This window comes from Drosophila elegans, unplaced genomic scaffold, assembly GCF_018152505.1.
Source record: "Drosophila elegans isolate 14027-0461.03 unplaced genomic scaffold, ASM1815250v1 contig_814, whole genome shotgun sequence".
NCBI lineage: Eukaryota > Metazoa > Arthropoda > Insecta > Diptera > Drosophilidae > Drosophila > Drosophila elegans.
In genome coordinates, this window is record NW_024546167.1 from 7,290,435 (window position 1) to 7,314,568 (window position 24,134).

General features: G+C 38.6%; 8 protein-coding genes across 10 annotated transcripts in view; 2 read left to right on the top strand and 6 right to left on the bottom strand.

Annotated features, from left to right (window-relative positions):
* Positions 1–2,307: 2,307 nt before the first annotated feature.
* LOC108138274 (BTB/POZ domain-containing protein 9) lies at positions 2,308–10,424 on the bottom strand. Of its 3 annotated transcripts, none has more exons than XM_041710260.1 (7): positions 10,336–10,424; positions 9,846–10,244; positions 6,467–6,629; positions 6,241–6,403; positions 4,363–4,496; positions 3,161–3,831; positions 2,308–2,670 (listed from the first exon to the last, which is right to left on the bottom strand). In XM_041710260.1, the coding sequence occupies exons 2-7, from the start codon at positions 9,968–9,970 to the stop codon at positions 2,379–2,381; spliced, it is 1,548 nt and encodes a 515-aa protein (XP_041566194.1). In that variant the 5' UTR covers positions 9,971–10,244; positions 10,336–10,424; the 3' UTR covers positions 2,308–2,378. The 3 variants fall into 3 exon arrangements, with proteins under 3 accessions (XP_041566194.1, XP_041566195.1, XP_041566196.1); XM_041710261.1 differs by lacking the exons at positions 9,846–10,244; positions 10,336–10,424 and adding exons at positions 6,925–7,323; positions 7,415–7,503; XM_041710262.1 differs by lacking the exons at positions 9,846–10,244; positions 10,336–10,424 and adding an exon at positions 7,415–7,484.
* LOC108138276 (probable small nuclear ribonucleoprotein E) lies at positions 4,655–5,172 on the bottom strand. The gene has a single exon (XM_017260428.2). The coding sequence runs from the start codon at positions 5,059–5,061 to the stop codon at positions 4,777–4,779; it is 285 nt and encodes a 94-aa protein (XP_017115917.1). The 5' UTR covers positions 5,062–5,172; the 3' UTR covers positions 4,655–4,776.
* LOC108138277 (mitochondrial import inner membrane translocase subunit Tim13) lies at positions 5,526–6,065 on the top strand. The gene is made up of 2 exons (XM_017260429.2): positions 5,526–5,774; positions 5,834–6,065. Exons 1-2 carry the CDS (start codon positions 5,619–5,621, stop codon positions 5,930–5,932), a joined length of 255 nt encoding a protein of 84 aa, XP_017115918.1. The 5' UTR covers positions 5,526–5,618; the 3' UTR covers positions 5,933–6,065.
* Positions 7,336–9,172, bottom strand: LOC121467842 (serine protease inhibitor 42Dd-like). Its single transcript, XM_041710263.1, has 4 exons — positions 9,058–9,172; positions 8,165–9,006; positions 7,954–8,101; positions 7,336–7,896 (listed from the first exon to the last, which is right to left on the bottom strand). The coding sequence occupies exons 1-4, from the start codon at positions 9,068–9,070 to the stop codon at positions 7,772–7,774; spliced, it is 1,128 nt and encodes a 375-aa protein (XP_041566197.1). The 5' UTR covers positions 9,071–9,172; the 3' UTR covers positions 7,336–7,771.
* On the bottom strand, positions 10,257–12,083 carry LOC121467843 (serine protease inhibitor 42Dd-like). The gene is made up of 4 exons (XM_041710264.1): positions 11,979–12,083; positions 11,086–11,927; positions 10,875–11,022; positions 10,257–10,817 (listed from the first exon to the last, which is right to left on the bottom strand). Exons 1-4 carry the CDS (start codon positions 11,989–11,991, stop codon positions 10,693–10,695), a joined length of 1,128 nt encoding a protein of 375 aa, XP_041566198.1. The 5' UTR covers positions 11,992–12,083; the 3' UTR covers positions 10,257–10,692.
* Positions 12,084–13,165: 1,082 nt separating this feature from the next.
* Positions 13,166–14,640, bottom strand: LOC108138275 (serine protease inhibitor 42Dd-like). The gene is made up of 4 exons (XM_017260427.2): positions 14,474–14,640; positions 13,581–14,422; positions 13,381–13,519; positions 13,166–13,323 (listed from the first exon to the last, which is right to left on the bottom strand). The coding sequence occupies exons 1-4, from the start codon at positions 14,484–14,486 to the stop codon at positions 13,193–13,195; spliced, it is 1,125 nt and encodes a 374-aa protein (XP_017115916.2). The 5' UTR covers positions 14,487–14,640; the 3' UTR covers positions 13,166–13,192.
* Positions 14,641–15,339: 699 nt separating this feature from the next.
* LOC108138106 (accessory gland protein Acp29AB) lies at positions 15,340–16,379 on the top strand. The gene has a single exon (XM_017260103.2). The coding sequence runs from the start codon at positions 15,392–15,394 to the stop codon at positions 16,238–16,240; it is 849 nt and encodes a 282-aa protein (XP_017115592.1). The 5' UTR covers positions 15,340–15,391; the 3' UTR covers positions 16,241–16,379.
* Positions 16,380–17,105: 726 nt separating this feature from the next.
* The window catches only part of LOC108138105, a 94,268-nt gene continuing 87,239 nt past the window's right edge, over positions 17,106–24,134 (bottom strand). The window contains exon 2 of the mRNA XM_017260102.2: positions 17,106–22,683. Coding sequence (XP_017115591.1) covers positions 19,882–22,683 — 2,802 coding nt within the window. The 3' untranslated portion in view covers positions 17,106–19,881. The remainder of the gene's footprint in view (positions 22,684–24,134) is intronic.

The following is a 24,134-nucleotide window of genomic DNA, read 5'->3' on the forward strand; positions in this document are numbered from 1 at the left end:
TTTTTAAATATTTATAAATATTTTTAACATTGTTTTTTTAAATACATTTAAATTCCTTTTTAAATTAAAAAAAAAAACTTTAAAATATTCAGCGAATTTGATAAAGTTAAATAAGGAAGAATTAGATTTGAGCTCAAGGAGTATTTTTATTTTTCTCATTGTAATGTTGAGTGCTGGCCAACTCATAACCATAACCATGGCCATGGCTATTAGCCTTTGTTCTGTGGGGGCTGCTGCTGACCAAGCCCAAACAAATATCGCATATTTTCATAAAACTCAGGGATGGAAATCGATCCGAAAATACTTTATTAAGTACTTTTTTCAAATGGGTAGTTTTGGACAGAAAAACCATTCATTTATTGTGATTACTTTAGATGGAACTAATTTAATTTATAAACTAAAATTGTTATTTTTTGTCTATACCTTTATCAAAATAAAATATTAAATTAATATTGCTTAGCTATTTTAATAACTGACTTTTTAAGATTACTTGCAATGAACCCCTGGATTCCTTCCGTTCCCGCAAAAGAGCGATAAAAACTGTTTATAGTTTGACCCATTTGAGGAAGCAAATGATTCATACACAGGCACTTCCTGCCCGTCCCTAGTCTCTCTGCTCACATGCTGCAAGCCCAGATGCAATTTGAACCGAACCGATTTAATAAGGCCAGAACAAGTTTGCACATAGTTCAGATTAAACGAAAAAAAAACAGCTTCAAGCGTTAGTTATAGTTTTTTGCCTTTCCCTTTTCATGCGACAGACATTGAAACTTCTTGGTCGGATTTAGCCTGCCAGCACATGGAGCATAACGAATTCATGGCTCCGAAATCCAAGCCAAAAAATCCACTCGACAATCAAATAATTTGACGCAAAATCGAACTGAAATGACATTCCTTCTAGCGCCTGGACCTGGATATTAAATCGCCCCGGGTCTTTTGTCGTCTGTCAAAGAGAAGTGAAACAGCGCCGGCAACAATTTTAAGACCTTATCGAAAGGTGGCTCTCGAGCTGTGGCCTTAAGTCGTTAACAAATTTTAACTGACAATCCGTTGTGCAGCCACAATCAAATAAAACGCCAAACGCCACAAAATCAAGTGTTTGTTGCTGGCTGCCATTGTCGAGGGTTCTCTCTAGGTATTTTTTTCGGGGTTTCGGTTTTGGATCTCCAATCCCCAGGTCGAAACGAATGACAAAAATGTGGGGGCCCAGGCCATCGATGTTGATCGATTCGATCAGCATAAAAAAGCTTTAATTAGAACCAATTTAGAGCGTGGACCAATTTATCAGAAGCATTTTTAAAAGTAGTTGAAAACCAGTCGCGAGCAACTTCAGCATTCAGCATTTCCGACGAGGGGTTGTTAGGGAGGTGTTGCCGCAGATTTCATTATAGCTCAACATTGTTATGGCTTAAGCCCGACTGTGAAGTGAATTGGAACAGCAACAGAAATTGCCATTTACGCATTTGTTTTTCTTTGTCAATTGTTCCACTATTCGAGAGGTGTGGACCAGGTTCAAGTGCACATTCATAACTATTATATAGACAGATTTATATCTGTAACAATGTGGAGCAGTCACTGCGAGAGCAAAGCCATGAGTTAATGAACGTTCTGAAGGGAAACATAGTGCTTTGACTACTTAAATAGTAAAAAAAAAATGTAAAATCACACAGTTTTCGTTAAGCAAAATTAAAAAAGTGTTTTTTTTAGGGAAAATTTGTAATAGTTATCAGAAACGAAAAATAAGATAGGGATGTATACATATTATGTCATAATAACATTTGTATTTCATGTATTACAGATATTTAGATTTACTCAATTAAAAATACTTTTATATTTTAAATATACAATTTTTTAATACTTTTTAAAAATAACCTGTTTAAAAAAAAACAGTGATCCAAAGCATTTAAATAACTCAGATCATCCATTCTTTTTTAAACTTATTTTTCGTTTAATGTCATAAAATCTAGATTTCATGAAAAATAGCTAAAGTGACCGCCAGGTACCTGGCACCATGTTCAAGTATTTATTCTGCGAAAACTATCAACTCCTCGAGCTACCCTCTAGTTTTTTTTTGTATTTTTTGGTAACACTTTAAGCTTTACATACAAGTGGGAAACCAGTTAATTAATTTGGTTCGATTCTTGGCGTCTGGATGGAAGTCAAGACAGCCGCCAAAATAGTTTTCTTTATATAACAATTCATTAATTACCTTTCGATTTCTGGTTTTTACCTTGGGCGGAGTCATGAACCCGACACCTAATGCCATTAGCCCAGCCGTTGCGGATCTGGGATTACAATATTCGAGTGTTTTGGATCGTTCGAGGAAATAGTTTTATTGCCAGCATAGCTGATGCAACTACAAGTTTTCTCTCCGGTTTCTAATACCTATCGTACTTGGCCTTTGTGGGCACTCCAGGAGCTTGTCCATTGGCCGAAAGGTTCTGGCTGTGATTGCTGCTGTTACTTGCTCCACTACCGGCACTCCCACTTGGCGAGGCTATGGTGTATACCTCGTAGTCAGTGATGGTGAAGTTGTAGTCCCCGAAGAGAGTCAGGTGTGCAGCATTGGCTCCATCGTAGGAATGCGGAAGATTTGAATAGGAATCCATGTTTGTATTGCAGTTGCTGGAGATAAGCAAATCCGCTCCAGCTCCAAAAATGGGACCACAACTATAAAATACATTTAGAGTTGTAATTTAGTCACATGTTTAAGGTTAAATACAGAACTAACTAACCCTTTATATGGCAAATGCTCGTTTGATGCAAAACATTACACATCCCTTACCCATAAGTGCAAAAAATTAAAAAAGAGAAGTACGTCACAAGTTTAGTTATTTAATTTTACGTATCTTTTCAATTCAAAATACCGCATAAAAATCTGTATTCATGTTTAAAATTTAAAAAAAAACAACATTTACATTAATGCCTAAGAAATAACTATTGAATAATATCTTGCTTAATTCAGCATCCAATTTAGAAATGTAAAATTTATTTTCATTTTAAAAAGACTAAGCTAAAAAAAACCACTAAATTTATATTTATTTTTCTTTGGTATGCTTTTAAAATGTCTTTTATAAAGAATGCTTTTATCAAAGCTTTATATAAAAAGAAAACATACATTTTATTAGACCGTTTCGTCAAGCAATAATATTTTACTTACTCAGGATGGTAGCAGATGGCATATGGTTTCTTTACTATATCGAACTTGACTGGCTGTTCCCCATTGGCAGGGTTCAGGGCAAAAAGAAAGGCCCGCTCGGATTGGACGTAACCACCCTTCCGACTCGTTTTGGTCCAGGCCACATCCGTAAAGCCACCACTGATCTCTCCATGCGATCCCAGGCCAATAACCATGCAGGGAGCCACGCCATCACAATAACGATGAAAGGACCCCGAATCGAAGCCATGTGTGGACGCTCGGAAAACCAATCTCCAGGATTGTTTGGGCATGCCAAACCAATTATTAAGTACTGTTTGTAGTGGTAGTTTGTCATTTTTCAAGATTTGGGAACCAGGAAACATATTGACCGCTACAGTTAAACGGGGCTGAATTCTTTTATCGTTATCCATCATTTTGTTAGCATGCAGAGCGGCATAACGATAGCGTTCGAGAGATAGCTCCATAGGTACAGCTCCAGTGGGCTCCACTTCCTCCGCAAAAACTTGGCTATCGATGAGGAGCAGTCGTACGTGACCCATTACACCGCTTAAATGTTGGCAGACCCGCGCTCTCTCCTCCTCAGTCCAATGGGCAGTGGGTTGAGTGACTCCTGCCTGGTATTTGGCCCACGACAAAACGCAACGCCACACTTCCTCCTCCTCCAAGCAAAACTAATGGAAAAACAGAGTGTTTTGTTACTTGAAGAATAATTTAAATCTATTAAACATAGTAATTTCTTGGAATTTCATCAAAAATGTATGGAGTGTTCGGGTTTTTTAGGACATACATTTTAAAGTAAATATTTGATTAATATCTAAATAAATCATATATATTTCTGATAAAGTTCCAGGAATCTACTATATTTGAAAACGTCATTTAAACATTCGTATGAAAAGAAATCAAATCTATCAAAAATAATAATTTTTTGGGGGTTTTAGTTAAAAAATGGATGTTGTATGATTTAACATATCTATTTTAAGGTATTCATATTACATGAATGTTATTTATGGACTGACGGAGCTTAAACTCTAGAGAGCGTTAAATTATTTAACAAGGGAACTATAGCTGTTATTCGAATATGAGAAGTATTTTAGTGAAAATGGGCACAACAAAGTGTTGTATATTAATTAATTCCAAATACTTTGAGTTTCATTTCTGACGGGAAGTTATTCTGGCTTGAATTTACGTTGTAATGCTCTTACATAGTCGGATGAAATAATCTTGATGATTGCATCCTTGGTCAGAGTAAGGAACGCATTAGTCTTGACGCACTCGTTGGCATTTTCGCCTATAAAGATGATGCAGCGTTCCATAAACGAGGCAGCGCATTTGGCACCTGTAAAAAGGGAGAGTTTAGTGTTATTAGCCAAGAATTTACTTTGTGGAAATAAAAGACCTTTACCTTTCGAAGACTTCTTATTTTAAATAAATATTCCCTGAAATCGTCCTGTATGCATTCTAATCTTTTACCTAACCCATTGAAAAGTCTTACGCTTTAAGAAAGTCTACCTTTTTATTTGAACATTCGTCTTCAAATTTCGGCTTTACATTTATTTAACTTATATTTAGGACGTGCAGCTGTCGCAGGTGGAATTGGTAGGATAGGGGCTGTGTCCCTAGTCCTTTGTGGGACTGACGTTCTGTATGAGCGTGATGTTGTCGCCCTTCAGCATGATCCTTCCCAGATTCCTGCGCTGGCGGGTCTTCACGTAGACCTCCTCTGCATCGTCTAGCACCAGATTCATGTACTCGTCGAATCCCACGATGTGCCCCTCGATGCGCAGCGATATGTTCTCGTACAGCCAGACCTGCACGCGGGAACGGTTCTGCAGGTACCGGAAGATCAGGTTGATGGGTTGCACCATCACCTTCTGCACCTTGGGATTGCCCTTGAACGACATTTTTTCTGGTTTTCGGCGGCTTTAATTCAGTTTAACAAATTTTCGTTTCTTTTTGCCGGCGTCTTCTTTTTGTTCAGGCACAGTAGCGGTGGAGAAACATCGATACAACATCGATTCAAAACATCGGTCTTATCGATGCTTGGCAGGGATTATCGATATTTACCCGTCTTCTCTGCTGGTTCAACTTTTCGAGATTATCGATGTTTATCCGACTCTCACGATATTTTCTGGCCACTTTTAACTTCTCACTCCAGTTGTTGCACACTTAGCCTGGTTTCACTCCATTTCTGCACACACTCTGCTAAAATTCTTAACATCTTCCGAAATTTAACATCCTCCATATAAAAAAAAGTTTAATCACACACAAACGGCCACACTAAAAGTAACAGAGGTAATGCAGAAGTATACCTAAATATATTAAAATATACCAGAGACGTATCGATATACGTTTATAAATAAACTATCGCCACCCCACTGTTAAGTTTTTGTGGTTGGTGGCTAAAGTATTGCCAAATTTCCTAGCTGAATTAAACTAAAGTTTGTATCAAACAAAACAAATGGCCATGGCGAATGTGGATAAGGGAGAACTTATGGACCAGGTGAAGCAACAGATTGCCGTTGCGAATGCCCAGGAATTGCTCAACCAAATGACGCAGAAGTGCTTTAAAAAGTGTGTCAATAAGCCGGGAACCTCGCTCGATTCGTCGGAACAGGTAAGATATGGCTTATCACTTGTCCTAGCATCCAGTATAATCAAAACTATTCTGTGTAGAAATGCATTTCCATGTGCATGGACCGGTTTATGGACTCGTGGAACCTCATCTCGCGGACGTACGGTCAAAGATTACAACGTGAACAATCCAATTTCTAGAGACAAACATTGGCTTCTGCATTTTGGTGCAGATCGGGACTAACTACATCTGCCAGCTATTGATTAGTTGTAATATATACAGTTTAATAATGCAATAAAAACATGCATTACGTGTGTTACGTGATTCTGATAACACAACGTGCATTTGATATTACTATCGATTGGTGAAGTGGTGTGCTTGCGCCTGTTAACTTAATATACTAAACCTGTTTTCGGATTGTTCATGTTGTTACATTTGACCTAAGAAGTTATGTCAAATGTAGAGTGCACATTGGCGCGGAATTTAAAATTTTAATTTTATTCATTACCTGCTTTTTCGTGTATATCCATAACGGCCGTTAAAAACGTGCAGGCATTATCCACCGATAAAGTGGATATAACGTGATCCTCACAGGCGGTACGTAGCTCAACCACGCCCATATCCTGGGCCATCATCATCATTTGAAATACTTGCGAGTCCTGAAGAACCAACTGAAAATGATTGTTTTTTTTTTATACAAAAAAATAAGTGAGAGCTCTAGTTATCTTTTTTACCTTTGCTGTGTAGACATACAAGATAAACTGCCTAAACAGTTCCGGATTCACGTGTGGCAATCGTATGGTAGTCGGAGTGGAAGCTCCTGGGGCCGCTGGGGAAACTGTGCATCCGGGAATTCTACACACTTCTCCTCTCTTGGCGGTCTTGAAACTCTTGCAACTGAAATCGAATTGAGTGAATGGACAGACAGCACAAATTAATTGAGTGACCAACTGGAATGCGCGAGATTCCAGCACGCAACATTGTAAGTTCCCTAAAAGGAAATCGAATGGAGCCAATCATCTCTTTCACAAAGAAATAAAAAATTAACTGGGGGACTCGAACTAAATTTCAATTGAAAGGAATACTCATTAAAAATCTTCAGTAACTAATTATGATCAAGACAAGGATTAAATACATATTTCAAAATTAGTCTTATTAAAATAAATGTAATAACATATAACTAAAAACTTGCCGGGCCATCAGCATCAATCTGTGGGCATAAATGCGTTCATCTCTGCCACAAATAAATACCACATCCGCACTATCCTGATCCTCGGAAAGGCGCTGAAGATCATCGATTAATTGTGGCAGACTCATGATTATCTTGTTATTATAGCTCAACTTATTTTTGAAAATGTATAATCAATCATTCATGCAAAAATGCACGTGTTGCCATGTTCCTCTTCAAACACTTGTTATTGTCTTTTATTTTGGTAAGGGGCTTGTTTATGTTTTCACTTCCACGTCCCGCTTAAAACTCTCTTAATTTCTCTCTTGAAGACTTTAAATTTGTTGGAAGCGAAGAAACCGGTTCTTGACTGAAAATTCTTGGCCAACACCAAGCCTCAATCGATTTGGCAAACAAAAAGATCTGGGAAAACAATTACAACCAGATTAAATGGAATTTATTTTCACAAATTGCTTAGTAGTTGTAGACTGTTCAATTTAAAAATTTTAATTACAAATTTGTATCAAAAGACGAAAGATTTTTGATGCACAGAATATGCATTTATTTCACCGCTTTTCGTTCCTCTCGCGATCGCGATTTGGTGCAGACTGAAGAGGAGACTTGAGCCAGGTCGCTCTTCTGGCTCTTGCTTCATTTTTATCCCAAACAGGTAAATGATGATGCTCTTTTATCAGAGGAGTTAGCTAGGGATGTCAAGTATGTACCTACATAAGGAATTATGAATGAATGGAATTGTATTTAGTTGTGTATGATGAAAATGGTCTCCTTTTTTGCCAGTTTTTAACTGTTATATGAAATGCTAAGCTCAAGAACTTAAAGCGGTTTAGGAATTTTATACTTTTCACATATTTCACATCCCTGGCTTTACAAAGTGTCCCTGAAAGTAAATGGTGTTTTCATCTCGAATGACGTAGGCAAACGGATGATCGGCAATAAACTCCATGTCAGGCAACGGAACTGCAGATACCGGTACAACTGCGGATTTTGATATATGTTGTTAAATATTCAAATTACTAATCAAACCTATATTACTTTGAACCATTGTTACTGCCGCTGCCTCCGCACCATCTTCATTGACCTCTATGAAGGCCTTTTGAAAAGCTTTACCGATCTTAACCGCTGGTTTTGATACCAGGCCGCTTAATTTTGCTGAGTTGCTGAATGCCTCTCGTATGCCCATCTATAAGATTTAATTATATAATTGATTAAATATAAATATATAACACATATAGGACACACCCACCTTTTCAAGAAATTTGATTAGGTCTGCAGAAAATTCGATTTTGAACTTGGGCAGCTTCAATCTCACTCTCAATTCTTTTAAGGGCCCGGAAAAGCCGGCGATTTTGCTCTCCAATTCCTGCAGACCATCGACTTTGTTGGGTAAAAATATAAGCATAGATAGGCTTGAATTCCGGTAAGGAAGCTCAATCACTTTGGCATCTAAAGATTTCAAATTTGCCGCCCTAAATGAGTCAGTTTGTGACATCATCTCGACAGGAAGGCGATTTGTTTTTGTAACTTGGAAATCGGCTTTCCGTGTAAATTTTGGGTCGAAGTTGTACTTCCACTGGCCCTTAAAGTAAATAGCATTCAGGAGTACAACTACGAGATCCGAGTTTATATCAGTGGATGAGATTATATTTTTTATCCTGCCACTCGTCTGATCGTTGACCCACTTGTTGATAATGGAAGCTGCATTGCCTGGATTTGCCATGCTTATAGCCTCCGCTTCGGCCTTAAAGGAGTCCCTGACCACCTGATTGTACTCCGGAACCAGCTGGAACTTATTGTTGACGTACAAGCGGTTAGCCAAATCAAGGATGGCCACCTTTTCACGCCCTTCGAGACCTGTCAAAAGCTCCTTGTATTTTTTGGACACTTCCTTCTTATCGGCGGGCAGTTTCAGGACTTTCCTCAGTTCTGCGGCTGTATTTCCCTCAGCTGCCATGTAGACCATGCTCATGGCGATTTCGACGGAAAGGGGGGAGCATATAAGATTCTTGTCTCCATTTTCTTTGCCCAAAAGTTTGTACAAGTCATCCGTAAAGCGGCCGGCCACTGACACTGCCAAGAAAAGCAGACCTGAAGCAAAGCTATTGACTTGTTCTGGATTAAATATAATTTTCCACTTACCCAAACACTTCATTTTTAAATTTGCTGCAAGCTAATAAGAGTTTGCAGAGCGGTCAGTATATATACGTTATATCCTAACAGAAAAAGCTACGCCAATTCGCCATGGAGCTTAACAAGGTATCACTTTTTGATGCATTCCTTTATACGGGAAACTCTTCAGAAAGGTCAACCGCAGCCAGAACATTCAGTCATTAAAAGTTTGATATATTTTTAAGATATATTAAATTTAACTAAATTAAAAATTTTCAAATTTACTCATAAAACGTTTTAAAATAAGTCAATGCGAAGTCTAAAGAGTGCTAAAGGTCTGTTTTGAACATTTCTATTGCACTTTTGTTTTGATTAATTTTATTAAAGAGGTATTCTCATTTCTAAACCTCGGTTTATTTTCAAAGAGTATACAAATATACATAAAAGAACCGATGCGGTTGCTAAATACGGTGATCTTATTATAAGCTGATCCGTTTCTATCACTTTTGCGTAAGAAAGAACACGTGTTAACGGTATATTCAAGATATTTGTCCAATGAGCGCTTATTCTTGGGTCCAAACAAATATTTATACACCAAACTAAAAAAAAAACGTTGGGTGAATATAACCAGAGTTTTTATTTTGAAGCAGTTTTAAAGTGTGTCCCGTTCAACATAGGATGTCAAAAAATAATAGTTCATTTTTGGAATACTCATTAAAAATCTTCAGTAACCAAATATGATCAACACAAGGATTAAATACATATTTCAAAATTAGTCTAATTAAAATAAATTTAATAACATATAACTAAAAACTTACCGGGCCATCAGCATCAATCTGTGGGCATAAATGCGTTCATCTCTGCCACAAATAAATACCACATCCGCACTATCCTGATCTTCGGAAAGGCGCTGAAGATCATCGATTAATTGTGGCAGACTCATGATTATCTTGTTATTATAGCTCAACTTATTTTTGAAAATGTATAATCAATCATTCATGCAAAAATGCACGTGTTGCCATGTTCCTCTTCAAACACTTGTTATTGTCTTTTATTTTGGTAAGGGGCTTGTTTATGTTTTCACTTCCACGTCCCGCTTAAAACTCTCTTAATTTCTCTCTTGAAGACTTTAAATTTGTTGGAAGCGAAGAAACCGGTTCTTGACTGAAAATTCTTGGCCAACACCAAGCCTCAATCGATTTGGCAAACAAAAAGATCTGGGAAAACAATTACAACCAGATTAAATGGAATTTATTTTCACAAATTGCTTAGTAGTTGTAGACTGTTCAATTTAAAAATTTTAATTACAAATTTGTATCAAAAGACGAAAGATTTTTGATGCACAGAATATGCATTTATTTCACCGCTTTTCGTTCCTCTCGCGATCGCGATTTGGTGCAGACTGAAGAGGAGACTTGAGCCAGGTCGCTCTTCTGGCTCTTGCTTCATTTTTATCCCAAACAGGTAAATGATGATGCTCTTTTATCAGAGGAGTTAGCTAGGGATGTCAAGTATGTACCTACATAAGGAATTATGAATGAATGGAATTGTATTTAGTTGTGTATGATGAAAATGGTCTCCTTTTTTGCCAGTTTTTAACTGTTATATGAAATGCTAAGCTCAAGAACTTAAAGCGGTTTAGGAATTTTATACTTTTCACATATTTCACATCCCTGGCTTTACAAAGTGTCCCTGAAAGTAAATGGTGTTTTCATCTCGAATGACGTAGGCAAACGGATGATCGGCAATAAATTCCATGTCAGGCAACGGAACTGCAGAAAGCCGTACAACTGCGGATTTTGATATATGTTGTTAAATATTCAAATTACTAATCAAACCTATATTACCTTGAACCATTGTTACTGCCGCTGCCTCGGCACCATCTTCATTGACCTCTATGAAGGCCTTTTGAAATACTTTACCGATCTTAACCGTTGGTTTTGATACCAGGCCGCTTAATTTTGCTGAGTTGCTGAATGCCTCTCGTATGCCCATCTATAAGATTTAATTATATAATTGATTAAATATAAATATGTAACACATATAGGACACACCCACCTTTTCAAGAAATTTGATTAGGTCTGCAGAAAATTCGATTTTGAACTTGGGCAGCTTCAATCTCACTCTCAATTCTTTTAAGGGCCCGGAAAAGCCGGCGATTTTGCTCTCCAATTCCTGCAGACCATCGACTTTGTTGGGTAAAAATATAAGCATAGATAGGCTTGAATTCCGGTAAGGAAGCTCAATCACTTTGGCATCTAAAGATTTCAAATTTGCCGCCCTAAATGAGTCAGTTTGTGACATCATCTCGACAGGAAGGCGATTTGTTTTTGTAACTTGGAAATCGGCTTTCCGTGTAAATTTTGGGTCGAAGTTGTACTTCCACTGGCCCTTAAAGTAAATAGCATTCAGGAGTACAACTACGAGATCCGAGTTTATATCAGTGGATGAGATTATATTTTTTATCCTGCCACTCGTCTGATCGTTGACCCACTTGTTGATAATGGAAGCTGCATTGCCTGGATTTGCCATGCTTATAGCCTCCGCTTCGGCCTTAAAGGAGTCCCTGACCACCTGATTGTACTCCGGAACCAGCTGGAACTTATTGTTGACGTACAAGCGGTTAGCCAAATCAAGGATGGCCACCTTTTCACGCCCTTCGAGACCTGTCAAAAGCTCCTTGTATTTTTTGGACACTTCCTTCTTATCGGCGGGCAGTTTCAGGACTTTCCTCAGTTCTGCGGCTGTATTTCCCTCAGCTGCCATGTAGACCATGCTCATGGCGATTTCGACGGAAAGGGGGGAGCATATAAGATTCTTGTCTCCATTTTCTTTGCCCAAAAGTTTGTACAAGTCATCCGTAAAGCGGCCGGCCACTGACACTGCCAAGAAAAGCAGACCTGAAGCAAAGCTATTGACTTGTTCTGGATTAAATATAATTTTCCACTTACCCAAACACTTCATTTTTAAATTTGCTGCAAGCTAATAAGAGTTTGCAGAGCGGTCAGTATATATACGTTATATCCTAACAGAAAAAGCTACGCCAATTCGCCATGGAGCTTAACAAGGTATCACTTTTTGATGCATTCCTTTATACGGGAAACTCTTCAGAAAGGTCAACCGCAGCCAGAACATTCAGTCATTAAAAGTTTGATATATTTTTAAGATATATTAAATTTAACTAAATTAAAAATTTTTAAATTTACTCATAAAAGAGTGCGAAAGGTCTGTTTTGAATATTTCTATTGCACTTTTGTTTTAATTATTCTCATTTCTAAACCTCGGTTTATTTTCAAAGAGTATACAAATATACATAAAAGAACCGATGCGGTTGCTAAATACGGTGATCTTATTATAAGCTGATCCGTTTCTATCACTTTTGCGTAAGAAAGAACACGTGTTAACGGTATATTCAAGCTATTTGTCCAATAAGCGCTAATTCTTGGGTCCAAACGAATATTTGTACACCAAACTAAAAAAAAACGTTGGGTAAATATAACCAGAGTTTTTATTTTGAAGCAGTTTTAAAGTTTGTCGCGTTCAACAAAGGATGTCAAAAAATAATAGTTCATTTTTGGAATACTCATCAAAAATCTTCAGTAACCAAATATGATCAACACAAGGATTAAATACATATTTCAAAATTAGTCTAATTAAAATAAATTTAATAACATATGACTAAAAACTTACCGGGCCATCAGCATCAATCTGTGGGCATAAATGCGTTCATCTCTGCCACAAATAAATATCACATCCGCACTATCCTGATCCTCGGAAAGGCGCTGAAGATCATCGATTAATTGAGGCAGACTCATGATTATCATGTTATTATAGCTCAACTTATTTTTGAAAATGTATAATCAATCATTCATACAAAGAGGAGACTTTGGCCAGGTCGCTCTTTTGGCTCTTGCTTCATTTTTATCCCAAACAGGTAAATGAAATTAGTTTTTGCACTCTCTCGAGATGCTCTTTTATCATAGGAGTTAGCTAGGGATTACAAATATGTACCAACATAAGGAATTATGAATGAATGAAATTGTATATAGTTGTGTAAACTCTATGAAACCACACTCAATTTCACATCAAGTTCAAATAGACACACAATTTAAATAAAAATTCAAGAACTTAAAGCGGCTTAGGAATTTTATACTTTTTATATATTTCATTTCCCTGGCTTTACAAAGTGTCCCTGAAAGTAAATGGTGTTTTCATCTCGAATGACGTAGGCAAATGGATGATCGGCAATAAATTCCATGTCAGGCGATGGACCTTTCCTTATAATAATCTTTAAAGCTGCGGATTTTAATATATATTGTTAAATATTCAAAATACTCATCAAACCTATATTACCTGTTACAGCCGCTGCCTCGGCCCCCTCTTCATTGACCTCTATGAAGGCCTTTTGAAAAACTTTACCGATCTTAACCGCTGGTTTTGATACCAGGCCGCTTAATTTTGCTGAGTTGCTGAATGCCTCTCGTATGCCCATCTATAAGATTTAATTATATAATTGATTATATATAACTATATAACTTTAAGGACACACCCACCTTTTCAAGAAATTTGATTAGGTCTGCAGAAAATTCGATTTTGAACTTGGGCAGCTTCAATCTCACTCTCAATTCTTGTAAGGGCCCGGAAAAGCCGGCGATTTTGCTCTCCAATTCCTGCAGACCATCGACTTTGTTGGGTAAAAATATAAGCATTGATAGGCTTGAATTCCGGTAAGGAAGCTCAATCACTTTGGCATCTAAAGATTTTAAATCTGCCGCCCTAAATGCGCCAGTTTGTGACATCATCTCGACAGGAAGGCGATTTTTTTGTGTAACTTGGAAATCGGCTTTCTGTGTAATTTTTGGGTCGAACTTGTACTTCCACTGGCCCTTAAAGTAAATAGCATTCAGGAGTACAACTACGAGATCCGAGGTTATATCAGTGGATGAGATTATATTTTTTATCCTGCCACTCGTCTGATCGTTGACCCACTTGTTGATAATGGAAGCTGCATTGCCTGGATTTGCCATGCTTATAGCCTCCGCTTCGGCCTTAAAGGAGTCCCTGACCACCTGATTGTACTCCGGAACCAGCTGGAACTTATTGTTGACGTACAAGCGGTTAGCCAAATCAAGGATGGCCACCTTTTCACGCCCTTCGAGACCTGTCAAAAGCTCCTTGTATTTTTTGGACACTTCCTTCTTATCGGCGGGCAGTTTCAGGACTTTCCTCAGTTCTGCGGCTGTATTTCCCTCAGCTGCCATGTAGACCATGCTCATGGCGATTTCGACGGAAAGGGGGGAGCATATAAGATTCTTGTCTCCATTTTCTTTGCCCAAAAGTTTGTACAAGTCATCCGTAAAGCGGCCGGCCACTGACACTGCCAAGAAAAGCAGACCTGAAGCAAAGCTATTGACTTGTTCTGGATTAAATATAATTTTCCACTTACCCAAACACTTCATTTTTAAATTTGCTGCAAGCTAATAAGAGTTTGCAGAGCGGTCAGTATATATACGTTATATCCTAACAGAAAAAGCTACGCCAATTCGCCATGGAGCTTAACAAGGTATCACTTTTTGATGCATTCCTTTATACGGGAAACTCTTCAGAAAGGTCAACCGCAGCCAGAACATTCAGTCATTAAAAGTTTGATATATTTTTAAGATATATTAAATTTAACTAAATTAAAAATTTTCAAATTTACTCATAGGTCTGTTTTGAACATTTCTATTGCACTTTTGTTTTGATTAATTTTATTAAAGAGGTATTCTCTTTTCTAAACCTCGGTTTATTTTCAAAGAGTATACAAATATACATAAAAGAACCGATGCGGTTGCTAAATACGGTGATCTTATTATAAGCTGATCCGTTTCTATCACTTTTGCGTAAGAAAGAACACGTGTTAACGGTATATTCAAGCTATTTGTCCAATGAGCGCTAATTCTTGGGTCCAAACAAAAATTTATACACCAAACTAAAAAAAAACGTTGGGTGAATATAACCAGAGTTTTTATTTTGAAGCATTTTTAGATATTTTTAAATTTTGTCCGTTCAATAATATTTAATATTTCTATAAAATAGTTCTTAAAACAATAAAAAAAAGTTACCGTGAATAAGACTTATTTATATACAAATTATCGCTTTAGAATGTTTCTTTTCAGTTCCCATTGTGCAATTCGCGACCCTGAAAATGCTTTTCAGTCGCCTGTAGCGATTTTATCACTCATATATAAATCCCACATATAGTCATATATTTGTATAAATATATAGTCGTTCTTATCAATATAAATTTATGACTCGTTTAAAGGCTCAATCGTGCAGTCAGTGCAATTTAAGCTTTCGTCTCCAGTGGTTTAACTCTGTCAACATGTCCAAGTCGACAAATGTTTTTTTCTATGTGCTTGTGGTCATGGTCCTGAACGTATCACTGGCAATATCGAAGGAAAGTGGCCGTAACATATGCCTATTGCAGGACCCTCCGAATCAATGCGGGGAGTTTTGCCTCACCGCCCTGATGCCCTTGATTGATCACATTGCCAAGCACCAGGACCAGTGGAAAACCTGCGATAATGTCAAACTAAACGAGACGCAGGCTAAATTGGAAAGAATCGAGGGCCAACAGACAGCAATAAAGATTCAGATTGAAAACCAGGAAACATCACTGAAGGAATCTTGGAAGAAGATCATTTCGGAGGGCTTTCAAGTTTCACGGGAGAAGATGGAGGTTCAACTACAAGCTAGACAAATGAAGATGGAGGGTAAATTATCGGCCATCCAGGAAACTCTGACCAGCATAAAGATGTCTCTGGAAACATTGAAACTGAATACGAGAAAGACCATACCTTCCAAGTTCGAACAAATCGGATCCCGATATTTTTACATCGAAGATAATCAAAAACAGAACTGGACCAGTGCTATAACCACCTGCAACCAGATGGGTGGCCAGTTGGCCACTATCCAAAATGAGAGGGAATTTAACGCAATCAGTGGAAAACTTCTTCCAAATATAAGCTATATGCTGGGCATTAACGATCTGGCTAAAAAGGGCGTGTTCATTTCTGAGTCCTCCGGAAAGAACGCTCCCTTCTTGAAGTGGAAACCTGGTGAGCCCAATTACGCACACCCAGATCAGCGTTGCGTAACCATGCATAATGGTGGGATGTGGGTGGACGGTTGTACCGCATTTCACAATTTTATTTGCCAGGCGGATGAATAAATTTATTAAGTCAAAAATATCAGAAAATTTAAAATCTTATTTGTTGTCCAAAGAAAAAAATATATTTAAATTAACCGCTTTTGAATTTATTGTTTCTAAAGATATAAAATAAACATCATATTATATATTCGAGTCATAATTGTATACTTTTAGGAAATAGACCACATCATGTAGAATACGGGCGACATCTAGCGTTAACTTACCAAATCATTACTTCTACATGATATCTACGTGGGTATAAAGTCTGAAATGGCCAATTCGAAAAACAGTGGAAGTGGCCAATCAAGCTGTCGATAATTTAATTTAAACACTTTAAAAATTTAAGCAAAATAAAAACTAAATTGGTAGTTGAAAACTTATTTGTTTACATGGCTTAAATTTTTAGATAGTTATTTCAAATTTAAAAGATTTTTAGAACTCTTCTAATAAAACTAAATTTTTGGCATGAAATAGTCTATACAAATTTTTTAATATATTTCCAACACAGATTTATTTTTTTGTAGGAAGCAGCTTCGGGATCACAGCTTGGTAATACAAAATAAAATATTTTTTCTTCAACCCCTTCCGATTTTAAAAAGTTTTAAGGAGATTCTGAAAAAAAAAACAATAGAGTGCATGACACAAATAAAGTAAGTTTTATAAAATAAAATTTGTACGTTTTCCTGAAGTTGAATTGTACTCTGTTTACTAATAAAAACTTCCCGTAGCTTTCCCCTGGCAAATTAAAATCACGTTGATCTATTTTGCATAATATTTATCGCTTTTATATTTGTTGTTTTTGTTTTCATTACATGTGTAATAATTTATTTTTGTTTTTCCTTTGTATTTATTTGTTTCTGCACTACTTAAATATGAAACGTTGAAGTCAAATTTGTTTTTTTATTAACTGTTTAATTTGATTAAACTTTTTTTGCATGTGGTGCATTTCATTTGATGTTTTCGTTCATACTCCTCCCCGAATTCTCACTATATTTTCTATTGTTTATTTGCTCCACAATTTGTACATTTTATTTCTGCATTCTGAATCGTCAGACATATAATTATGTATATGTTGTATTTTGACAAGACGCGGATTTGTTGCTGCATGCTTAATTAATTAATATATAACTTATGCCATTATTTTGTGATTTCTTGTTCTTCTGGTTGCTTAGCCTTTGCACGTTAAAGTTTTAACAATATCAAGTCGATTTATTAAGCGGGCAAAGATGCTTATGTTTTGCTGGGCATCGTTCTATCTCGTATTTAAATTTAAATATATAATATGTCATATATAAACACTCGGGTTATGTAAAATTTGTCAATATATTTTAATCGTTTAATTATAAAAATGATTGTTTGTTTTGTTGTTTATCTCTTTGGGTTGTTAGCAAAAATTATACAAAAAATGTTTGGGTTTTTCTCGTCTCTGTATGCTCAACTATTTTCATCGTTTTGTAAAATTTGGCCATAAATACACGAAATTTGCTGAAAACCGTTTTGACGTTTTTGATTAACCATGTTTCGTCCCTATTTACTCGGTATCGTTCTGTTTTGCTGTGTTCTATAATTTATGTAATGTAATTCGTTTATTATCGTACTGTTTCTGGTCTGGCAAATGAAACACAAAATTGGAGAGAATTAATTTACAATAATTTGTATATTTTTGTTTTTTTTTTTTTTGCATAGCAATCGTAATTTGTTTTTTGTGTTTTTTGATGCATATGTTTTATGTAACTTCTTTAAATATGCATAACAATGGATTTTTTCATGTTTCATATCTCAATTTCAATGGTTCATAAAAGTTTTATTTACGATTTAAATGTTTCGTGGTATCGATTGTTTAAATTTATACAATTTTACAAAATTTTAGCTTATGATCTAGACAAATTTTGGATTGAATTTGTTTAAATGTTTGCATTTGTTTTATTTTTGTTTTAATTTAGCTTAGAACTTGTATTCTTAAATACAGAACGAAATGTTTTCTTTTAAAAAGTACAAACACACACAGGCATAAATAATTTATGAAATATGTTTTTATAACAAAAGTTTATAGATTTTTGAAATCTCTGCGCTCTTTTCGCTTGGCTCTTGGCTTGGGTTTGTTTTTAGTTGGTTATCATCCAGAAGTTATCTAGCATATACATATGTTTCTCACAAAGTGTTGGCAACTTAAATCCGTTGTACTCTAATCTTGTCGAGGGGAAAATAATATTTACAAAAAACTGATGACCATTCGATGCCATTCACAATAGACAAAGAACTGAGCCATAGAAAAGCCTTACTAACTAGTTAGCAAATGTGTTACGATCTACGAAACTAAATGCCTACAGAGCAAAGCTTACAAGGTGAAGAAGAACAGAAGACTATAATTGTACAGATAAGAGAATTGCTCGAATTAGATCTAGCAGCTACAATAAATATTAATCTTTATTTATGTTATGTATATATGCTTATGCTTTTCGTGAAGGCTTAGCATTAATTCATACTCTCGCACATGCTGCTCATTATCTATCATATATCGTAGAATATTACTCATATTTGTATTGTATAATTTAACGCGGCAACATCTTAATCATAAATATTTGTTTTTGTTTTTTTAATAATTATTATGTTAGAATTGTTTAGCATTAATTTTGCTGTTGTTATCTGTGGTGGGTTCATTTTGTGTGCCCTCTCTCTTTGCTCTATCAAATTGTCTGTTCAACTTAAAGTTAGGGTCCAACTTAATGTAATTACATTGGTTTGCAGGGTATATTCTCCTGCTTCATAAGAACCAGCTGCCTGTCTGACCAAAGAAAAAACTTTTCTAAATTTCGCTTTAAAAGCCTCGATTTGAATATTATTTTGGGTTTAAATGTCTTGCAGAGCTTACAAGTTATTAAAAAATAATAACTTATTTAGGTTTAGCTGTAAGTGTAATACTTACGCACAAATTGGTCGTTGAACAATATACAAAAATAAAATTTTTTTTAAAGCTTTGGTTTCATTTATAATTTCTGCAAGCAACGCTGAAAGATTTTCGAATTGGGTAAGCCTAAATAAGTTTGCTTTTGTCCTTTTTGTTCATATAAGTGAGATCAATTCAAGCTATGTAAAAGCGATTTGAAAAACATTTAAAAATTTTAATTGGTTTTTTGTTTTAGGGGAAATGTTATGTGTTGAAAATTAAGGAATTCCTTGTTTCTATTTCGGCATAGATTTCACAAATTTCTGTTCATTTAAAAAAAGGCTTTTACAAATTTTGACTCACAAAATATCTAAAGGTAATTAAAATCCAAATCGTAGTCCCCTGATATAAAACGAGTAACAATTAAAAAGCCAGTTTTTCAATGCAGATATTTTGAAAACCATTACCTAAAAATGTCGAGCCATACTTTATTCCCCCTATTTGCAAAAGATTTGCTTTCTTTATAATTAACACTGCTCCTAAGTGGACAATATGTGCGTTACTACTTTGTGCTTGAATTTGGGCTGCACTCTGTTCTCCAAATAAAATGGGGATCTTAACTAAGATTTAATTGTTTTTTCGTGTGTGTGTGTGTGTGTGTGTGTGTGTGTGTGTGTGTGTGTGTGTGTGTGTGTGTGTGTGTGTGTGTGTGTGTGTGTGTGTGTGTGTGTGAAAGAGCTTTTCTCTGAGAGGTTTCTGGGGTATTTATTTATCTCTAGGCTATTTCCTTTTTGATTTGTAACTCGCAGTTCGTTGTCGATGCTGATGCTGTGGCTGATGTGGTTGTTGTGGGTGGTGGTGCTGGTGGCGTTTGCTTCTTGCTGGCCTTGGTGGCCATTGGGGGATGTGGATGTGGTGGGGCCGGTGGTGCGGGGGCTGATCCACTGACCATTGTCTGGGGAGCCACACGCTGGCGTTGCTGCTGCTGTCGCTGCTGCAATGGCATCTCATCGTCATCGGAGTCCTCTTCATCTGGATCCTCTTCTTCCGCCTCCGCTTCCTCCTCCTCCTGACTCTCCTCTTCAAGCCTTTGGTTGTTCTCCTCACTGGCAACATTACTGCTGATTTTTTCCAGTGCATGGCAGGCGGACATTTGGGCCTTCTTCATCGATGACTCATCGCTGCTATTGCTGCTATCGAACAATTGGCCGGCAGTTGCCGCGGAGTCCGGTGAAAGGGGCGTTGTTGCCGTGGGGGGCGTGGCCAGTGCACTACTGTGGGGAGCTTGTATCTGAACCACTTCATCCTCATCCTCATCCCCATCCTCCCCATCGTCGTCGTCGTCTTCATCGTCATCTTCCTCCATTTCCTCGTCGCTGGAGATTTGACTGGGCTGGGGACTTTTAAGACTATCATTTGGAGGGGATTTCTCGCCATTTTCTTGGTCTTTCTGCAAATCCTCTGGCTCTGAATTGTTTGAGGGACTTTCCTCCTGAATTTTCTCCTCTTCCTGCAGCTTCATTCTTTTGTTTTCCGGCTCATCTCGCTTCTCGAACTCATCGCCCTCACTGCCACAACAGTTGAGGGGCGTGGCACTTCGTCGCAGGCCATTTGTCGGGGGCTTTATCAGTGGCGATAGCTCCTGCTGATTATTGTTATTAGCTCTGTCCTCCATTTCCTCCTCCTCCAGGTCCTCCTCTAGCTCCTCCTCCATCTCCTCCTCTGGCTCCCCGCGACTCCCCTCAGCCAGTCGAGTTTGTTGCTTGAATGGCATCTTGCGCAGATCCACTTTGCAGTCCTGCTCCTCGAATTGTCGGCGATACCGTTGCAGTTGCTCCGTAAGATCGGCTATGTGGGCATCTTGCTTGTGGAGCAGCTCACTCAATTGGATGTTGTTGTATCGATACTGTTGATTCTCCTGCAGCAACCGCTGCAGCATTTGCAGCACCCGCTCCCGATCCCTGGGTCGAGTTTCCCTCAGAGACTCCACTGCCTGTTCCCAGGGCGGTAGCATGGCACTCGAATCGGGCTCACCATTCAGACTGTCCGTGTCATCGGTGTCCGTGGACAACTCAAACTCACTGCCCAGATGGGGCTTGCCATTCGGCAGGCCTGCTCCGGCTGAACTGCTATGCTGCGACTTCTGATGGTGGTGCGAACTGACCACATTCGACGAATGTGTGCTCAGGTTCAGCCCGGCACTGGAGGACTGGGTGGGTGAGGTGGCCTGACTGGGCTTGTAGTACCCATGGCTGTAGTGATGCATGTGCGTTGGATGGTGGTGCTGGTGCTGGTGGCTATGGTGGCTATGGTGATGGTGATGTGGGGCCATGCCGATGCCCACTGGCAACTGATGGGTCATCATCAGGTTCTTGTTGATCCGAATCCGACTCGGTTCATTGTTTGTGGCTGCCAGCGACGAACTGCTGCCATTGCCATTGGGCAGGGAACTGGAGCTGGGCAAAAGTTTGGCATGCTGATTAACGGTGGCTATGATGTGCTGCGACGGTGGTGCTTGATGGTGGGCTCCAGCCGATTGCTGCACCACCTGGTGGTGCGGTGAGGTGGAGGAGGTAATCTCATTGCTGCCACCCGCTGAAAACTCCTCGGGACTGCGCATGTTCCGAAGGTTAGTGGTTGTCGCCGGTGCACCGGCTGTTCCATTGGGTGGTGCTGTGGCGCAGACTGGTGGTGGTGGTGGTGCTGCTGCTGCTGCGGCGGCGGCGGCGGCGGTTAGTGGCAGGTGGGCGAGTAGTGGTGAATTGCTGCCACTCGAGGAGGTGTGTGGTGGTTCGACGACCTCCAGCGGTGCTGCCACATCCTCGGCCGGCGATGTTGTGGGTGTGTGCGTGGGTGTGAGCGTGGGTGTCTGCGATCGTTCCTGCTTGATGTGCACCACCTGCTGGTCCGCTCGCTCCTTCTCCCGCAACTTGTGCCGCTCCATCACCTCGCGCTCCTTGTCCCGCTCCTTGCAAAGTATGCTCTTGCGCGGTGCCAAGGCCACATTAGGTTGGTAGGTCCTCTCCGCATACCTCTTGTCCGTACTCCGCACCACTCGCTCCGGATTCTGGAGCTCTGGGGGTTCCTGGCAGGCGTAGGGTAGAGCAGACAGCGTGGCATTGTAGGCATGCAGGAAAGCCTTGGTGGTGGTGGGTCCCCAAGGGCGGAAGGCCGACGACGAGTTCAGCGCGGGTGGTGGGTGGTGGTGCGGTCCATGTGGGTGAGGGGCGGAGGCCACCAGAACGGCTCGATGCTGGTGGGACAAGGGCAGAGGCAGGGGTAGAGGGTGCAGGTGCTCTCGCTCCCTTTCCCTTTCTCGCTCCCTCTGCTGCTGCTGCTGCACACAGTGCGCATACATAATCTGATACTGATACTCCAGCGCGGGCGTGGCCGCCGTCGACGACCCCTTTAGCTGCTGCTGCTGCTGCTGCTTCTTGCCACTGGGAATGTCCATTTGGGACTGCTTCATCGGCGGAGGCGGGGGCGGGGCCAGGGCGCCCACCAGTCCATGCGGATGTCCCGCCAATCCAAGAACATGCCCCGCTCCAAGAAGACCATCGTCCATGAGCATTTCCGCCTGCAAAAAGATGAAAGAAAAATTGTATAGTTGTTAGAAATTTGACCGATCATACAAGATATACACAACAAGAAAAATATAATTTTCAACCGACCATATGTTGTCTTTTATATGCTAATTACAGCTACAGAAAATGCTTTCTCTGGTGCACCGAGTGCATGCTTTATGAGAGTCAATAAAATATAATATGATCTTTATGACAATCAATAAATAATAATAAGTTTATTGTTTACTTAAGTTTATTTATTTATTATATAATGGGTTCATTTCAAAAGAGAAACTTATACAAAAATTTTACAGTCACTTAACCAGATTTAATAAGTACCAAACGAATGATATTCATCTACATGTCCAACTTTTGAAAGTATTTTCTATACCAAAGATAGAGAATTTGCCTATTAATTTTGATAATTGTTTTTCGCTGTGGAGGCTCGAAGGTTGTTAGAAAATTGATCGAGCATAAAAATAGCAATGGAAGCCAAGCAAAACCAGTAGCCATCATCAATTTGAATGGCAGTCGGTGGCGAGCGAGTGGGCTAATTATAAACAAACAACCCAACTACGCAAGGAACGATCCTCGAAAGCCAGACACCAGGCCCCAAACGCACCCCGCGGCTATGGCGCCAATTGTCATTGAGACCAAACCAGAATTCGCCGGTGGGGAAAGAGATTGGCACTAAAATGAATAGACAGTGGCTTCCTCCTGGTCCTGTAACTGCAGACCGCTTTGAAGTGGTTGCCAGCAGTTGTCTCATTCCACATACTACCACTCATTATACCCTGTTCTAGTTTTCTGTTCTGGGTTTCTGTATTTTAGGGCCAATTTTGTCAGCATCGAAATATCCTTTGTATATTTTTGAGTCTTAACTGTTTCAACAAGTCGAAGAATTTCAAGCTACTTTATGTTATTTAAACCACTCTAAATAATACATTTTTTTATCCTTATCGTGATCATAAATACACATCTATTTTAATTATATGAAAAGTGGTTTGGAAAAAGTAACAAATGAGAACACAGACATAAGAGGTCTTTTGGGGAATTTTCTAGAGGTTTAATTTGAATAAGGATCGAAAAGAACATCCCTAATATATATATTTGTAAATTATTATTATGACAAACTATTTCAAGAACTTTAAGCAACATAAAATTATTTAAGCCGCTTATTTTACCCAATAATCAAGCTTAGTGATTTCAATTAATAATGTTTTTATTATATAAAAGTGGTTTGGAAACAGTAACAACTGAAAAAACCTTAAATAAGAGGTGTTTAAATGTCGAAAGCGCACTTTTCGTTCATATTTGCATTATCAGCATGGTTAAGGAAAGAAGTGAATCGAGTGGGGGAAAACGAAGAGGAGCAATCGCAGCCGGTTTGGCGGTTTGCGTGTTTGTGTAGCTGTTAAAATGATTGGCACTGCGTCCAATTATGGACAACGCAACCTCAGCTGCA

Excerpts from the sequence above, each read along its gene's own strand:
- LOC108138276 (XM_017260428.2), bottom strand. The coding sequence starts at position 5,061 with ATGTCGTTCAAGGGCAATCCCAAGGTGCAGAAGGTGATGGTGCAACCC.
- LOC108138277 (XM_017260429.2), top strand. The coding sequence starts at position 5,619 with ATGGCCATGGCGAATGTGGATAAGGGAGAACTTATGGACCAGGTGAAG. Across the intron at positions 5,775-5,833 it reads CGCTCGATTCGTCGGAACAG|AAATGCATTTCCATGTGCAT; the intron begins GTAAGATATGGC and ends TATTCTGTGTAG.
- LOC121467842 (XM_041710263.1), bottom strand. Across the intron at positions 8,102-8,164 it reads TAATCAAATTTCTTGAAAAG|ATGGGCATACGAGAGGCATT; the intron begins GTGGGTGTGTCC and ends TAAATCTTATAG. Across the intron at positions 7,897-7,953 it reads GGCAGTAACAATGGTTCAAA|TTGTACCGGTATCTGCAGTT; the intron begins GTAATATAGGTT and ends CAAAATCCGCAG.
- LOC108138274 (XM_041710260.1), bottom strand. The coding sequence starts at position 9,970 with ATGAGTCTGCCACAATTAATCGATGATCTTCAGCGCCTTTCCGAAGAT. Across the intron at positions 6,404-6,466 it reads TGTATGTCTACACAGCAAAG|TTGGTTCTTCAGGACTCGCA; the intron begins GTAAAAAAGATA and ends AATCATTTTCAG. Across the intron at positions 2,671-3,160 it reads GCCATCTGCTACCATCCTGA|TTGTGGTCCCATTTTTGGAG; the intron begins GTAAGTAAAATA and ends TGTATTTTATAG.
- LOC121467843 (XM_041710264.1), bottom strand. Across the intron at positions 11,023-11,085 it reads TAATCAAATTTCTTGAAAAG|ATGGGCATACGAGAGGCATT; the intron begins GTGGGTGTGTCC and ends TAAATCTTATAG. Across the intron at positions 10,818-10,874 it reads GGCAGTAACAATGGTTCAAG|TTGTACGGCTTTCTGCAGTT; the intron begins GTAATATAGGTT and ends CAAAATCCGCAG.
- LOC108138275 (XM_017260427.2), bottom strand. Across the intron at positions 13,520-13,580 it reads TAATCAAATTTCTTGAAAAG|ATGGGCATACGAGAGGCATT; the intron begins GTGGGTGTGTCC and ends TAAATCTTATAG. Across the intron at positions 13,324-13,380 it reads CGAGGCAGCGGCTGTAACAG|CTTTAAAGATTATTATAAGG; the intron begins GTAATATAGGTT and ends TAAAATCCGCAG.
- LOC108138106 (XM_017260103.2), top strand. The coding sequence starts at position 15,392 with ATGTCCAAGTCGACAAATGTTTTTTTCTATGTGCTTGTGGTCATGGTC.